We start from the raw sequence: 17,595 nt of genomic DNA, 5'->3' as shown, positions 1-17,595 counted from the left end.
TTCACCATATGGATAGACCACTTTTTGTTTACCCCTTCATCAGCTAATGGACATTTGGGTTGTTTCTACTTTTTGGCTGTTATGAGTAATGGTGCTGTTAACATTCATATATGTTTTTATGTGGACGTATGTTTTCAGTTCTCTTATGCATATGCCTAGGAATTAGAATTACAGGGTCATACGGTAACTAAATGTTTAACTATTTGAGGAACTGCCAGATTGTTTTCCAAAGCGGCTGTGCTGTTTTACTTTCTCAGCAGCAGTGTATGAGAGTTCCAATTTCTCAATGTCCTCATCAATGCTTGTTATTCACTTTTCTTTTGTTTTGGCAGTTCTATAACTTTGCTTAACAATCAGCAGTTAGTTCTCATCCACATTAACTGTCTTTAGGTTTTTGATAATGGTGGCAGGTACATAGGTAACCGAGGTACAGAGCTTGTCTGGTGCATCTTCATCTTCATTATGTTTCTGGACAGCTGCCATGGATACAATACGGGACATCCCTTATTCCTTTGGCGCAGACAGCTTTGTGGAGCCTGGTGTCGATGCGCACATCTGGAGTTCCCATCTCCTTCATGGCAAATTTCCGGATTTCTTTGAGTGCCCGAGGGGCACGCTTCTTGAAACCCACTCCAGGGATGCTCTTGTGAACGTCGAGAGTGTATTTTCTGGTCGTCACCTCGTTGACGGCAGACTGGCCCTTCTTCTTGCCACCCTTCTTTGCGGGAGCCGTCTAAACCCAGTCGACAAGAAGGCTCAGAGTGGAGTGGGACAAAGCCAGGCCAAGTCTTCCCTCCCAGCTGGCCTCGTGCAACCGCCCTCGGGGCTCCTGGAGCCCCAGGTCAGGGTGTTATCATCTTTTTGATTATAGCTGTTCCAGTGAGGGTGAAGTGGTTTCTCCTTGTAGTTTTTTTTTGTTGTCATTTAAAATGGAAATAGAATTTTTATTTGTATTTGTGTATATTTACTAATGTTAAAATATCATAAAAGTTTGCCATAATATATATATATTTTTCTTTTTTAAAAATTTTTATTGGATAATAGTTGATTTACAATGTTGTGTTAGTTTCGGGTGTATAGCAAAGTGAATCAGTTACACATATGCATATACCCACTCTTTTTTTAAGATTCTTTTCCCATATAGGCCATTACGGAGTATTGAGTATAGTTCCCTGTGCTACACAGTAGGTTCTTTTTAGTTATCTATTTTATATATATAGTAGTGTGTATATGTCAATCCCAATCTCCCAATTTATCCCTCCCCCCACATTCCCTGGTAACCATAAGTTTGTTTTCTACATCTGTGAGTCTCCTTCTGTTTTGTAAATAGGTTCATTTGTACCCTTTTTTTAGATTCCACATATAAGCAATATCATATGATATTTGTCTTTCTGTGTCTGACTTTACTCAGTATCACAGTCTCTAGATCCATCCACGTGGCTGCAAATGGCATTATTACAATCTTTTTTTTTACGGCTGAGTAATATTCCATTGTCTGTATGTACCATCTCTCTTTTTTTTTTTTTCGATACGCGGGCCTCTCACTTTCGTGGCCTCTCCCGTTGCGGAGCACAGGCTCCGGACGTGCAGGCTCAGAGGCCATGGCTCACGGGCCCAGCCGCTCTGCGGCATGTGGGATCTTCCCGGACCGGGGCATGAACCCGTGTCCCCTGTATCGGCAGGCGGACTCTCAACCACTGCGCCACCAGGGGAGCCCTGTACCATCTCTTCTTTATCCATTCTCTGTTGAGGGACATTTAGGTTGCTTCCGTGTCCGGGCTATTGTAAATAGTGCAGCAATGAACATAGGGGTGTGTGTATCTTTTCAAATTATGGTTTTCTCCGCCTCCTTGTAGTTTTGATTTGATTTCCCTTATAGCTATTGATATTGAGCATCTTTTTCTTTTTCTTTTTTTCTGGTACGCGGGCCTCTCACTTGTGGCCTCTCCTGTAGCGGAGCACAGGCTCCGGACGTGCAGGCTCAGTGGCCATGGCTCACGGGCCCAGCCACTCTGTGGCATGTGAGATCTTCCCGGACTGGGGCACGAACCCATGTCCCCTGCATTGGCAGGTGGACTCTCAACCACTGTGCCACCAGGGAAGCCCCCTTTTTCTTTTTTTAAAAATTATTTAATTAATTAATTTATTTCTGGCTGTGTTGGGTCTTCATTGCTGCCTGCAGGCTTTTTCTAGCTGTGGCGAGAGGGGGCTACTCTTTGTTTCTGTGAGCGAGCTTCTCATTGTGGTGGCTTCTCTTGTTGCAGAGCACGGGCTCTAGGTGTGTGGGCTTCAGTAGTTGTGGCACACAGGCTCAGTAGTTGTGGCTCAGGGGCTCCAGAGTGCAGGCTCAGTAGCTGTGGTGCACAGGCTTAGTTGCTCTGCAGCATGTGGAATCTTCCCGGACCAGGGCTTGAACCCGTGTCCCCTGCATTGCCAGGCAGATTCTTAAGCACTGCACAACCACGGAAGCCCTTGAGCATCTTTTTCATTGTGCTTATAGGCCATTTGTGCAATTTCCTTGAAAAATGTCTTTTCACATCCTTTATCCATTTTTTAAAAAATATCTTTATTGGAGTATAATTGCTTTACAATGGTGTGTTAGTTTCCTCTGTATAACAAAGGGAATCAGCTAAGTGCATACGTATATCCCCATATCTACTCCGTCTTGTGTCTCCCTCCCACCCTCCCTATCCAACCCCTCTAGTTGGACACGAAGCACTTGAGCTGATCTCCCTGTGCTATACAGCTGCTCCCCACTTATATTTGGTAGTGTATATATGTCAGTGCCACTCTCGCACTTTGTCCCAGCTTACCCTTCCCCCTCCCCGTGTCCTCAAGTCCATTCTCTAAGTCTGCGTCTTTATTCCTGTCCTGCCACTAGGTTCTTCAGAACCTTTTTCTTTTTTTTTTTTAGATTCCATATATATGTGTTAGCATATAGTATTTGTTTTTCTCTTTCTGACTTACTTCACTCTGTATGACAGACTGTAGGTCCATCCACCTCACTACAGATAACTCAATTTCGTTTCTTATTATGGTTGAGTAATATCCCATTGTATATATGTGCCACATCTTCTTTATCCATTCATCTGTCGATGGACACTTAGGTGGCTTCCATGTCCTGGCTATTGTGAATAGAGCTGCAATGAACATTGTGGTACATGACTCTTTTTGAATTATGGTTTTCTCAGGGTATGTGCCCAGTAGTGGGAATGCTGGGTCATATGGTAGTTATGTTTTTAGTTCTTTAAGGAACCTCCATACTGTTCTCCATAGTGGCTGTATCAATTTACATTCCCACCAACAGTGCAAGAGGGTTCCCTCTTCTCCACACCCTCTCCAGCATTTATTGTTTGTAGATTTTTTGATGATGGCCATTCTGACCGGTGTGAGGTGCTACCTCATTGTAGTTTTGATTCCCATTTCTCTAATGATTAGTGATGTTGAGCATCTTTTCATGTGTTTGTTGGCAATCTGTATATCTTCTTTGGAGGAATGTCTATTTAGGTCTTCTGCCCAATTTTGGATGGGGTAGTTTGTTTTTTCGATATTGAGCTGCATGAGCTGCTTGTATATTTTGGTGATTAATCCTTTGTCAGTTGCCTCATTTGCAAATATTTACACCATTCTGAGGACTGTCTTTTCGTTTTGTTTATGGTTTCCTTTGCTGTGCAAAAGCTTTTAAGTTTCATTAGGTCCCATTTTTTGTTTTTATTTCCATTTCTCTAGGAGGTGTATCAAAAAGGATCTTGCTGTGATTTATGTCATAGAGTGTTCTACCTATGTTTTCCTCTAAGAGTTTTATAGTGTCTGACCTTACGCTTAGGTCTTTAATCCATTTTGAGTTTATTTTTGTGTATGGTGTTAGGGAATGTTCTAATTTCATTCTTTTACATGTAGCTGTCCAGTTTTCCCAGCACCACTTATTGAAGAGGCTGTCCTTTCTCCACTGTACATTCCTGCCTCCTTTATCAAAGATAAGGTGACCATATGCACGTGGGTTTATCTCTGGGCTTTCTATCCTGTTCCATTGATCTATATTTCTGTTTTTATGCCAGTACCATACTGTCTTGATTATTGTAGCTTTGTAGTATAGTCTGAAGTCTGGGAGCCTGATTCCTCCAGCTCCGTTTTCCTTTCTCAAGATTGCTTTGGCTATTCGGGGTCTTCTGTGTTTTCATACAAATTGTGCAATTTTCTGTTCTAGTTCTGTGAGAAATGCCATTGGTAGTTTGATAGGGATTGCAGTGAATCTGTAGATTGCTTTGGGATGTATAGTCATTTTCACAATGTTGATTCTTCCAATCCAAAAACATGGTATATCTCTCCATCTGTTTGTATCATCTTTAATTTCTTTCATCAGTGTCTTATAGTTTTCTGCATGTAGATCTTTTGTCTCCTTAGGTAGGTTTATTCCTAGGTATTTTATTCTTCTTGTTGCAGTGGTAAATGGGAGTGTTTCCTTAACTTCTCTTTCAGATTTTTCATCATTAGTGTGTAGGAATGCAAACGATTCCTGTGCATTAATTTTGTATCCTACTACTCTACCAAATTTATTGATTACCTCTAGTAGTTTTCTGGTAGCACCTTTACCATTCTCTATGTATAGTATCATGTCATCTGCAAACAGTGACAGTTTTACTTCTTTTCCGACTTGGATTCCTTTTCTTTCTTTTTCTTCTGTAATTGCTGTGGCTAAAACTTCCAAAACTATGTTGAATAGCAGTGGTGAGAGTGGGTAACCTTGTCTTGTTCCTGATCTTAGAGGAAATGGTTTCAGTTTTTCACCATTGAGAACGGTGTTGGCTGTGGATTTGTCATATATGACCTCTATTATGTTGAGGTAGGTTCCCTCTATGCCTTCTTTCTGCAGAGTGTTTGTCATAAATAGGTGTTGAATTTTGTCAAAAGCTTTTTCTGCATCTAGTATTTTGTTGAGGAGTTTTGCATCTATGTTCATCAGAGATATTGACCTGTAGTTTTCTTTTTTTGTGACATCTTTGTCTGGTTTTGGTATCAGTTATGGTGGCTTCTTAGAATGGGTTTGGACGTGTTCCTCCCTCTGCTATATTTTGTAAGAGTTTGAGAAGGATAGGTGTTAGCTCTTCTCTAAATGTTTGATAGAATTTGCCTGTGAAGCCATCTGGTCCTGGGTTTTTCTGTTGGAAGGTTTTTTTTTTTTTTTTTTTGCAGTACGTGGGCCTGTTAGTGTTGTGGCTTCTCCCATAGTGGAGCACAGGCTCCAGATGCGCACGCTCAGCGGCCATGGCTCACGGGCCCTGCCGCCCCGCGGCATGTGGGATCTTCCCAGACTGGGGCACGAACCCGTTTCCCCTGCATCGGCAGGCAGACTGTCAACCACTGCGCCACCAGGGAAGCCCCTTGTTGGAAGATTTTTAATCACAGTTTCAATTTCAGTGCTTGTGATTGGTCTGTTTATATATTCTATTTCTTCCTGGTTCAGTCTCGGAAGGTTGTGCTTTTCTAAGAATGTGTCCATTTCTTCCAGGTTGTCCATTTTATTGGCATATAGTTGCTTGTAGTAATCTCTCATGATCCTTTGTATTTCTGCAGTGTCAGTTGTTACTGCTCCTCTTTCATTTCTAATTCTGTTGATTTGAGTCTTCCTTTTTTTCTTGATGAGTTTGGCTAATGGTTTATCAATTTTGTTTTTCTACTCAAAGTACCAGCTTTTAGTTTTATTGATATTTGCTATTGTTTCCTTCATTTCTTTTTCATTTATTTCTAATCTGATCTTTATGATTTCTTTCCTTCTGCTAACTTTGAGGTTTTTTTGTTCTCCTTTCTGTAATTGCTTTAGGTGTAAGGTTAGGTTGTTTATTTGAGATGTTTCTTGTTTCTTGAGGTAGGATTGTATTGCTATAAACTTCCCTCTTAGAACTGCTTTTGCTGCATCCCATAGGTTTTTGGGGCATCGTGTTTTCATTGTCATTTGTTTCTAGGTATTTTTGGATTTCCTCTTTGATTTCTTCAGTGGTCTCTTGGTTAGTTAGTAGTATATTGTTTAGCCTCCATGTGTTTTTATTTTTTACAGATTTTTTCCTGTAATTGATGTCTAGTGTCATAGTGTTGTGGTTGGAAAAGATACTTGATATGAGTTCAATTTTCTTAAATTTACCAAGGCTTGATTTGTGACCCAAGATATGATCCAGCCTGGAGAGTTTTCCATGAGCACTTGAGAAGAAAGTGTATTTTGTTGTTTTTTGATGGAATGTCCTATAAATATCAATTAAGTCCATCTTGTTTTTTTGTTTTTTTTTTTTTTTTGGGGTACGTGGGCCTCTCACTGCCGCGGCCTCTCCTGCTGTGGAGCGCAGGCTCCGGACGCGCAGTCTCAATGGTCATGGCTCCCGCGCCCAGCCACTCTGCGGCATGTGGGATCCTCCCAGACTGGGGTAGGAACCCGCATCCCCTGCATCAGCAGGCGGGCTCTCAACCACTGTACCACCAGGGAAGCCCAAGTCCATCTTGTTTAATGTGTCGTTTAAAGCTTGTGTTTCCTTATTTATTTTCAGTTTGGATGATCTGTCCATTGGTGAAAGTGGGGTGCTAAAAGTCCCCTACTATTGGGTTACTGTTGATTTCCCCTTTTATGGCTGTTAGCATTTGCCTTATGTATTGAGTGCTCCTATGTTGGGTGCATAAATATTTACAATTGTTATATCTTCTTCTTGGATTGATCCCTTGATCATTATGTAGTGTTCTTTTTGTCTCTTTTGTAATAGTCTTTTAAAGTCTGTTTTGTCTGATATGAGAATTGCTACTCCAGCTTTCTTTTTTTTTTTTTTGTGGTACTCGGGCCTCTTACTGTTTTGGCCTCTCCCGTTGCAGAACACAGGCTCCGGACTCGCAGGCTCAGCGGCCATGGCTCATGGGCCCAGCCGCTCCGTGGCATGTGGGATCTTACCGGACCGGGGCACGAACCCGTGTCCCCTGCATTGGCGGCAGACTCTCAACCACTGCGCCACCAGGGAAGCCCTCCAGCTTTCTTTTGATTTCCAGTTGCATGGAATATCTTTTTCCATCCCCTCACTTTCAGTGTGTATGTGTCCCTAGGTCTGACGTTGGTCTCTTGTAGACAGCATATGTTGTCTTGTTTTTGTATCCATTCAGCCGTCTATGTCTTTTGGTTGGAGCATTTAATCCAATTACATTTACAGTAATTATCTATATGTATGTTCCTCTTACCATTTTCTTAATTGTTTCGGGTTTGTTACTGTAGGTCTTTTCCTCCTTTTGTGTTTCCTGCCTTGAGAAGTTCCTTTAGCCTTTATTGTAAAGCTGGTTTGGTGGTGCTGAATTCTCTTACCTTTTGATTGTCTGTAAAGTGTTTAATTTCTCCGTCGAATCTGAATGAGATCCTTTCTGGATCACTGAAAGGTCTTTTTAGATCCTTTATCCATTTTTAATTGAGTTATTTGTCTTTTTACTGTTGAGTTGTAAAATTTCTTTTTATATTGTAGATACAAGTTCCTTATCAGATATATGGTTTACAAAAATTTTCTCCTATTCTGTGTGTTGTTTTTTCACTTTGTTGATGGTATCCTTTGAAGCATAGAAGTTTTAAGTTTTGATGAAGTCCACTTTATCTAACTTTTCTTTGTTGCTTGTGCTTTTGGTGTCATATCTAAGATCTGAGGTATTTTTTAAAAGCAATTTAATTCTTACAACAGTTCTAGGAGATAGGTACTGTTGTTATCCCCCATCTGTAGATGAGGAAACTGAGATGCAGAAAAGTTCATTGACTTGTCATGGGTACAGCTAGTTAGTGGTGATGTGGGAATTCACACCCACACATTTGTCTCCAGCGTCTGTTCTCTTAACTACCATAGTCTATTCCTTTCTGTAGGAATGGTTAATTAAAAAGCCTTTACTTCTTTGATTTCTTACTATTTTTTTCTCATTAGGGACCTCATCTCTTTCTTTATAATACTTTGCAGACCTCAGTGTAGTTTTATTTTAGGTCTAATGTAGGCGGAAGCATTGCTATCAGTTAATACCGCATTACTTACCCTCCAGTGATGATTGTTGCTAATCGACCTAATAAAGTCATACTTAATTTAACTCTTTTCTGGTCATTACACTAAAAGAAGAGTCATGGCTACTGAATGCTCTAAGAAAGTATATGATTTATTTTATTTTGCTAACCAATGAAAGAAAAACCCCAGTGTTGACACAGGTTGTAAATTTTCCAGAATAGGGTCATTGTCTTCCTTATATTTCATTTTGTTTGGTCACGGTGTCTAGGTAGCGCCTTGTTGTCTGGCAGATTAGTTAGAGCATGGTGCTCATGAATCATTGTAAGGACAGAATGTTGACAACAGTATCTGTTGCTTCACAAGAGAAAAGACAATATAGAAATACTGCACAGATTTATTTTAAAAGCCTGGAATTTTGAGAAGAGTTCCACAAACCATACAAAGGTATTTTCATTAATTTTAACTCTATCTTAGACACATTATGGTTACATAGCAGAGTAAGTTTATGAACTAGATCTGACAGGAGAAGTGTAATATTGATTATTTGTTTTAATTAAAATATTATGCTTTGGGGCTTCCCTGGTGGCGCAGTGGTTGAGAATCTGCCTACCAATGCAGGGGACATGGGTTCGAGCCCTGGTCTGGGAGGATCCCACATGCCGCGGAGCAACTAGGCCCGTGAGCCACAACTACTGAGCCTGCGCGTCTGGAGCTTGTGCTCCGCAACAAGAGGCCGCGACAGTGAGAGGCTCGCGCACCGCGATGAAGAGTGGCCCCCGCTCGCCGCAACTAGAGAAAGCCCTCGCACAGAAACGAAGACCCAACACAGCAAAAAATAAATAAATAAAATTAAAAAATATATATCATGCTTTGGATAAAGTAATTTAGTGCCCATGAATAAACAAAAATAAGTTTGCATTTATATATGACAGTGGGGCAGCCTTCCTACATATATATGTTTTGATCTGTTTTTTGGAGTATTTTTATAGCTTTTCAACAATGTTCTAACTTTACAATTCTATTTATTTTTTGTTATTATTTTTTAATATTAAAAAAATTTTCGTTTATTTATTTATTTTTGGCCTCGTTGGCTCTTCATTGCTGCTTGAGGGCTTTGTCTAGTTGCAGTGAGTGGGGGCTACCCTTGTTATTCTCCTCTTTATATAGTTTTGCCGTTCTTTCTCCTGCATCATTTGTCTCTGTTTTATTCCCTCTTATTTCTTTTTTATTTTTTTAAAATTAATTAATTAAATTTATTTTTGGCTGCATTGGGTCCTTGTTGCTACGTGCGGGCTTTCTCTAAGTTGTGGCGAGCTGAGGCTTCTTATTGCAGTGGCTTCTCCTCTTGCGGAGCAGGGGCTCCTAGGCGCGCAGGCTTCAGTAGTTGTGGCTCACGGGCTTAGTTGCTCTGTGGCATGTGGGATCTTCCTAGACCAGGGCTCGAACCTGTGCCCCCTGCACTGGCAGACGGATTCCTAGCCACTGTGCCACCAGGGAAGTCCCATTCCCTCTTACTTCTGCTTCATTTTACTTTTGTTGACTTTCTAGCTTGTGCCTCCTATACAGTCTTGCACATAATAGGAACTCAGTAACTTTCTCTTGAATGAATTATTAAACTGTTGTTGGACTGATACTGGGGAGCTCTTGTGATGATTTTTTTTTTTTCAGCTTTTCCCCACTTCTTAACTATGCTCTTTCTTTTCCTTTCCTCTAGCCTGGGTTTCAGCCTGCCTGTGGCATTGATTTTTCCTGTCTATAGACTCCTTGTTTCACTGGTTCACAATAATGTTACGTGTGGGCTGTCAAAACTTTATAGGTGTCAAGAAAGATCAAATCCATTGCATACTAGTATTTTTAGAGTGTGTTATTCTTTTATTGAGTGAAATTTAATTAGTCTGACCCACTAAGCTCTCCTTTTTTTAAAAAGAGCTATGCTTTTTTTACCTTCTTACAGGTTATATTCTTCCGGGCTTCTGCATATGCTTTTTTCCCCTGGCCTCTGTACTGGAGTTAAGTAAATCATTAAGGGAATGCCCATTATCAGTGGTGTCTTTTTTTTTTCTTTAAATATGGAGGGAAAATTTGTTCCTTCTCCCTGTTTGGGGGCTTCTTGGATGAGGTGAGGTACCATAGGAAGAATGAAGAGCCCACCTCATTCTGATTCCCACTCTTTCCCTTCCATCCTCCAAGGGAAAAGAGTAAAATTCAACAATATGAAGACAAATTATTAGAACTAATGAGATAAATCAAGATAACCTATCATCTATTAAATATTATTTCATGCCAGAAACAAAGGTATTGTAAACATGAAAAACACACAAAGCAGGATAGTACTGTGGTTAAAAATACAGGCCCGGGGCTTCCCTGGTGGCGCAGTGGTTGGGAGTCCGCCTGCCGATGCAGGGGACGTGGGTTCGTGCCCCGGTCCGGGAGGATACCATGTGTCTTGGAGTGGCTGGGCCCGTGAGCCATGGCCGCTGGGCCTGCGCGTCTGGAGCCTGTGCTCCATGACGGGAGAGGCCACGGCAGTGAGAGGCCTGCGTACCGCAAAAAAAAAGAAAAAAAATACAGGCCCGGGTTCAAATCCTGCTCTGGAGTAAACAGCTCTGTATATCCAGCTCCTACTACTGGAGAGCTAGTAGGAATGCTCAGCCTCTTTAGGACCTGTTTCCTCCCCTGCAGAAACAGGGCTCGCTAGGAGTCCCCCCGCATAACGCTGCCATGGGTTGTAAATGAGGACATGCATGGATGTCCCCACATAGGTTCTGATTCCTCGTTAGTGCAGAATGACATAGTTTTTGCTGTGATGGCCTTACGACCACCCAGTGTAGATTCTCAGTGCTCCAAAGGGTTGCCTTGTGGCTTGGAGATGGACTTCTCAATTCTGTAAGGACCCAAGGATTTTGTCATTGGGCCTTGCTGATTTGAATCTATTCTTTAGAAAGTAAATATTTTAGATTTTTTTCAGGCATGCATGCCCTTTTCTTTTATTATTTATGGTTCTACCCTCTTATCTCTTGCTGTGATTTTCACAAAATCTGTAGAAACACAAAATCCTAAGCCACCTGTCTCTTCCCAGTTCTCTGTTATGGCTCTTTCTTCCCTGACTAGAAGAGGATTTTGCGTAGGAAATGTTCTTTGTTCCTCTTTGCTTAGAGTCTCTCTGTCCGTCTGCCCATCTTTCATCTGTCCATCTGTCCATTTATCTATCCACTTATTCTCTGTCTTGTTCCAAAAAGCATTTGAGGCAGCATACAGAATAACAAAATACCAAGAGAGCAGGTGAGAAAATGGGACCAAGTTTAGACAGCAAGGTGAGGCGATGAGCTTGTGTGAAGGTTGCGGGCCGTGTGAGACACACCCTTTGCCCCGTGAGTTCTAAGATAACAGCACATGTGTGCCTGAGTCTCCCAGTAGACATGAGGGGAACAGAATTTGTTGGATTTGCTCAGTGTCCCTGAAATAAACAAGTGGCTTAGGAGAAGCCCAGCTTTTCCTGCTATGAGGCTAACGAGAGTATTTTTTGAGTGTTCTCTGAAATCAAAGAGTATTTCATCTTTTTCTTGTCAGAGTTCTATGTGTAGTTGGTTACATTCTATAAACGGACATGTCTCCAGAGCTCTTGCCCCTGTGAGTTTGATGGCTGGGGAATTAGGTGGTTCTGCTTATTGACAGGGGTTGGCCAGAAACAGAAAATGACAGCCTCAGAAAGGATGCCAGTATTTGTAAGCTATGTGTTTTTGTGCTGTATAGTTCAGAAAATACTTTCACATAGTTTATCTCCATTTGAGGGTGCAGTCTGGTTTCTTGTAGCATTAAGAGAAGAGCTTAGTGCTGGGAGATAATGCACACTGACTGCATTGCTGTCAAGGCAACTAAGCTAGTTATTATAGACATGTTACTTTTATATAATGCATTTCATGTTCTTTAATAAAAAGTTTCAACAGGGAGGAAAACTTATTGTGAGTTAATTAACATTTAATACAATGCTTTGATGGTAAGACTATTATAGGGAGTGTATAAGCTGTGAAGACTTTAAAAATGGTTTCATTATTTAAATTTCAGTTGGGAATATTCAAGCTTTATCTTATTTGTGCCCTTCTTTTAAAATAACAAAGAAACAAGACGGAAAAAGCAAAAGATTATTTCTTTTCTTTCTCTCGGTTTGCAGGTGCCCTCACCACTAATGGCATCAATCCAGATACCAGCGCTGAGATTGGGCGGGCTAAGAACTGCCTTAGCCCTGAAGACATAATTGACAAATACAAGGAGGCCATTTCCTATTACAGCAAGGTGATTTTACTCTGTAGATCCTTTATGTGACTGTGTTGTTTTAATCAGAAGTTCCTGTTTTACATTGTGTAATGCTGCCGCAGTATCTCATAAGTGTTCGTTTCTGTAAGTATTCATGTAGTATTCCCCAATGCATAATAAATACTATATGCCTAAAAATGGTTTTTGTTGATTAAAAATCATGTATATTTAATTTAATAAGTCTGGAAATAGGAGAAAAAGAGGCTATCATAGCCCTGCTACTCAGGGATAACGTTTAAAAAATTAAAAAAAATTTTTTATTTAAAAACTTTTTAGTTTTCCCAGGCGGCTGCCGAAGATGGCGGAGGGGCAGGTCCTGGTTCTCGATGGCCGAGGCCATCTCCTGGGCCGCCTGGCGGCCATCGTGGCTAAGCAGGTGCTTCTGGGTCGAAAGGTGGTGGTTGTGCGCTGTGAAGGCATCAACATTTCTGGCAATTTCTATAGAAACAAGTTGAAGTACCTGGCATTCCTCCGCAAGCGGATGAACACCAACCCCTCCCGTGGCCCCTACCACTTCCGAGCCCCCAGCCGCATCTTCTGGTGGACAGTGCGAGGCATGCTGCCCCACAAGACCAAGCGAGGCCAGGCTGCTCTGGACCGCCTCAAGGTGTTTGATGGGATCCCGCCACCCTATGACAAGAAAAAGCGGATGGTGGTTCCTGCCGCCCTTAAGGTTGTGTGTCTGAAGCCTACACGGAAGTTTGCCTACCTAGGGCGCCTGGCTCATGAGGTTGGCTGGAAGTACTAGGCAGTAACGGCTACACTGGAGGAGAAGAGAAAGGAGAAGGCCAAGATCCACTACCGGAAAAAGAAGTAGCTCATGAGGCTACGGAAGCAGGCCGAAAAGAACATAGAGAAGAAAATCGACCGATTCACAGAGGTCCTCAAGACCCATGGATTCTTAGTCTGAGCCCAATAAAATGGACTGTTTCTTCTTCTTCTTCTTCTTCAAAAAAAAACTTAAAAAATTTTTTGGCCATGCTGCACGGCATGCGGGATCCTAATTCCCCGACCAGCGATCGAACCTGCGTCCCCCCATTGCAGTGGAAGCACGGAGTCTCAACCACTGGACTGCCAGGGAAGTCCTCAGAGATAACATTAAAAAAAAAAAAAAATTAATTAATTAATTAATTAATTTTTGGCTGTGTTGGGTCTTCGTTGCTGCATGCAGGCTTTCTCTGGTTGCGGCAAGTGGGGGCTACTCTTCGTTGCAGTCCGTGGGCTTTTCATTGCGGTGGCTTCTCTTGTTGCAGAGCACAGGCTCCAGGTGCGTGGGCTTCAGTGGTTATGGCACACGGGCTCAGTAGTTGTGGCTTGCAGGCTCTAGAGCATAGGCTCAGTAGTTGTGGCGCATGGGTTTAGTTGCTCCGTGGCATGTGGGATCTTCCTGGACCAGGGCTCGAACCCATGTCCGCTACATTGGTGGGTGGATTCTTAACCACTGCACCACCAGGGAAGCCTGGAGATAACATTTTTAATATCTATTTTCTGTTCTTTTTGTCGATGTATATCGTCTATATCATAAAATGGTGAGCATTCTGTACTTCTTTACTGTGTGGAGACCTACATTTTTCATTTGGCAAATTATGCGTTTTTCTGCGTTATTGAATCTTCACTTTTTCACTCTTAGAAAAAAATGTTTGAACATTCTTGTACATATATTCTTTTGTTCTTGTATGAGTATTCCTTTAGTTAAGATTTCTGGAAATTTAGTCACTGGATATGACATTTACATTTATCATAGGTTACTTTCAAGTTACTCTCCAAATTCCTTCTCCAACAGGGAATGAAAAGATGTAGAATTACTCATTTAACCAATTCTCTATTACTGAATATTATTTTCCTTCAATTTTTCTTTCCACTGTTGTAAACAGTGCTGTGATAAATGCCGTGATGGATAAATCTTTTCGGACTGATTTTTTGTTTTTAAAAGGAAACAATTCCCAGAAGTGGACTTGAGTCAAAAAGTGTGCATATATTTTTTAGAGTTTATATATACATTGCTGTATCGTCCTCCAAAAAGCTTTATAACAGTTTGTTCTCCCACAAACAGACACTGTCCTTTTAAAATATTTGCCAATATGATGAGCGAAAGTAATTTTTCATTGTTTGTTTGCATTTGATGACCAGTGAGGTATTGAACTTTGTTCATGTATTAGCCAATTGCATTTTTAAAATGAATTATCTGTTTTTGTCCTCTGCATACATTTAAATTAGGGAGCATTTCTTATTGCTTTGTGATAGCTCTTTGTAAATCATGGATATTAGCTTCTTTTCTGTCATTGACATATATTGCAAATCTTTTTCTTGATGTTGCTTGCCTTTTGTGTTGTTTATGAGGTTTTTCATTTTGGTTGTGGTCAAAAATGTCTTTAATGTAGTAAATCTTTTCCTTATGGGTTTTCTCTTTGGTTTTATTCTTAGAAATACCTTCTTACAGAGCTTTTCTGCTGATCTGCTGACACTTTGTAAATAAGACCTAAGAAATTACTGGCTATAAAATCCTTACTGTTATGGTTTGTCCTCGAGTTCCCTACGTATGGGATGCTAAGGCTATATAAGGCTAGATCTGAACAAAGATAGGAGGGTTGTCTGTGGTGCTGGACCCTTCCTAATGGAATGAGATTTCCACCTTAGTTTTGGAGTCAGACAGACCTGAGTTCAAATCCTGCCTTTACCAATTACTAGCTTTGTGACCTTGGGCAAGAAACTTTACTTTTTGGGACCCTATTTTCTTTATCTGTAAATAAGTTCCGTATTCATTTTAGGGGTTTGTTTTAGAATTGAATGAGATAATTCCCTCATTTATTTCTAAAATATTGATTGCATAGGTCTATGCTGGTGCCTTGGTAGATGATTACTAGGGACTCAGCAGTGAAAATGGGGGCCCCTGCATCAGAGAGCTTATGTTCCAGGAGAATGCTTGTAAAAGATTAGGTATGTAGTAGCCTTTTAGTAAATGTCCGTTCTTTTCCTGATTCCCATTGATTCTGTATATCTTTCTACTAATATATGAACAGTTTTTTATGATTGCAATTTAAATTTCATTGTAATATTTAAAATATTTAACTATAACCAAAATATGTGAAAAAAATGAGTTGACTTCTATTTTCGCTTCAGTAGAAGTTATTTTAAGAGTTTTGAAGGAAAGGAAATAATTATATTTCAATGAAATCGAGTCCCTGTTAGATTCTTAGTGTGGTGTTGTTAAATGGTATATAAAATTAATAGACTCTGACTTCAGTATTGGTAGTTAGGTAAGTATAGTTTCTTTTCGTGCTGTCTTTGATAAATTACATGTAATATATCACAGATTCTGCGCCTGTTACACATTGGAAATGAGGAAACAGTGGAGACCTGCTCTTTCTGGCACAGTAATTTCTTTTCCCACCTTACAAATAATTTTAGTAAGGAACATGGGCAATTGGATATTTTTGCTTCTTCATAATTGATAAGTAGGCAGACTGCATGTTCATGAGTGGTTATGCCAGGCAGGCCTTGGGGTCTCAGCAAACACTTGCTGGGGGGTGGCTGACTCCACAGCACGTTTAACGCCTTGATGAGTGTTCGTGGGGGGTCTCTCAGCCTCGGGCGCTCTTCAGGCACCAGAATACATGGATTTACCTCAGAAGCCTCTTCCCCAGCTGCAGGAAGTCTTTTCAGATACATCAGATGAAAACCACTCCAGCTCAGGGTAATTAGGAAAAAAAATAAAAAGGGCAGAAGAACAGGGAGCATGGAGGGCTTCGAGTTGGGGCCTCGGGAAAGAGGAAGGCACAGAGCAGGGGGGCCTGGGCTCCAGAGCCAGCTTCTGGGCCTGTCCTCACGTCTGAGCCACACAGCTTTCACGTGGGCAAGGCCAGCTCTCCTGGCTGGATGTCATCTTGTGCAGAACCTTGAGAGGTGAAGATGAGATTGGAGAAGTTCTCGCCGGGATCATTACTGAGTGGCTGTGTGAAGCCCACGGTACCTTTTCTGTTCATGTATCTTCATTTGTCCTTCCTCTCAGGATCTGAGAAGCAGGAACAGGTAACTCAGAGAGATAAGCAGAAAGACATCAAACGTGCTAAGAGAGGACAGGTACAGTGATACAAGGAGCTAGAACTTTTGTAACAAAGTAACATGAATTGGCAACTACTGCATCAAAGCTGCAGGTGTGAGAGAGTCTAAGAATGTTTTCGAGCAGGAGATTAAGTGGAAGTGAATAGCAAAGTTTCCATTGATAACATTTTGAAATTTTGTAGAATATCCAGCGACTGTTGGTTGTATTATTTGAATGAACGCAAACATATCTATATGGGCATTTATAGGTTCACTCAATCCCACCAACCCCTTCTGCCCCCTTACGGGATAGACTTTCTCAAACACAAAGTCCCCCCCTTGGGTGGGGACGTGCTGCTCAGTGTCACTGAGTACCTGTGGTACCGCCTGCACGACCTGACACAAACACCTCTCATCTTCTCTTTTGACCCTGCAGTATAAGAACGCCGGGGTGATTGAGTTAGAAGCGTGTGTCAAGGCCGTCCGTGTCCTCGCCATTCAGAAGCGGAGCATGGAAGCTTCGGAATTTCTCCAGAATGCAGTCTACATCAACCTTCGACAGGTGGGTGTGTGTCCTCCTATGAGTGGAAGAATTAACGCGGTTTTCCTGGAGCTTATTCACCAAAAGACCATCTGATTTTGCTGTGCTAGCATTCAGTATGGCACGGTTAAAACTCTGGAGTCAGAACTTGAAACTTTGATTAAGGGAGTTGTTTTACCTCTTTGTATTATGGTCTTTTACCCTCAAAATTCAGAATTCTGTTCTTTCAAAATTTTTTTTGATTGGAGAAACGACTTTGCTCTCACCAGCTTTGCGACCTTGGACAAGCTTAATGCCTTATCACCTTACATTTGTCACTTGTGAAGCTATTCCATTTGTGACCCTGTCTGGGTTGTTCATGTTATAAAACATGAAGCGTGTGAAAGTACTTTGTACAGCTCCTTTTACACCTAAGGCATTCCACAAATATTACTTGAATCTGGATGTGTTTTTAATAAGACAAAATCATTAGAGCATTTAGTTGCAGGTTGCTACTGTAAAATCCCTAAATCAATAATCTAGCCAAACGTCTACAATCTTTCTAATCTACCTTGGATTTTTATGGCCAGGGCAACCAAGACTCAGAAGTGAAGCAGTTTGGTTAAGGACCCAGGACTAGGGTTACAATACCGTTACTGTAATCGAGCAGATCTGTACTGAGCATGGCATTGTGCCAGGAGGGGGCGTAGAGGTGGAGAA

The 17,595-nt window shown here is 41.3% G+C and overlaps 1 protein-coding gene and 2 pseudogenes across 5 annotated transcripts in view; 2 read left to right on the top strand and 1 right to left on the bottom strand.

Moving 5' to 3' along the window:
• TRAPPC9 (trafficking protein particle complex subunit 9) overlaps positions 1–17,595 on the top strand; it is a 514,113-nt gene that overhangs the window by 38,808 nt on the left and 457,710 nt on the right. For all 5 annotated transcript variants that reach the window (XM_065895753.1, XM_065895755.1, XM_065895754.1 and 2 more), the window contains 2 exons: positions 12,172–12,293; positions 16,792–16,917. In XM_065895753.1, the coding sequence (XP_065751825.1) occupies positions 12,172–12,293; positions 16,792–16,917 (248 nt within the window). The remainder of the gene's footprint in view (positions 1–12,171; positions 12,294–16,791; positions 16,918–17,595) is intronic.
• On the bottom strand, positions 361–2,653 carry LOC136137320 (large ribosomal subunit protein eL31-like; annotated as a pseudogene).
• LOC136137112 (large ribosomal subunit protein uL13 pseudogene) lies at positions 12,613–13,224 on the top strand (annotated as a pseudogene).

This window comes from Phocoena phocoena, chromosome 17, assembly GCF_963924675.1.
Source record: "Phocoena phocoena chromosome 17, mPhoPho1.1, whole genome shotgun sequence".
In the NCBI taxonomy this organism is placed as follows: Eukaryota; Metazoa; Chordata; class Mammalia; order Artiodactyla; family Phocoenidae; genus Phocoena; species Phocoena phocoena.
This window is presented reverse-complemented; position numbering and strand designations above follow the sequence as displayed.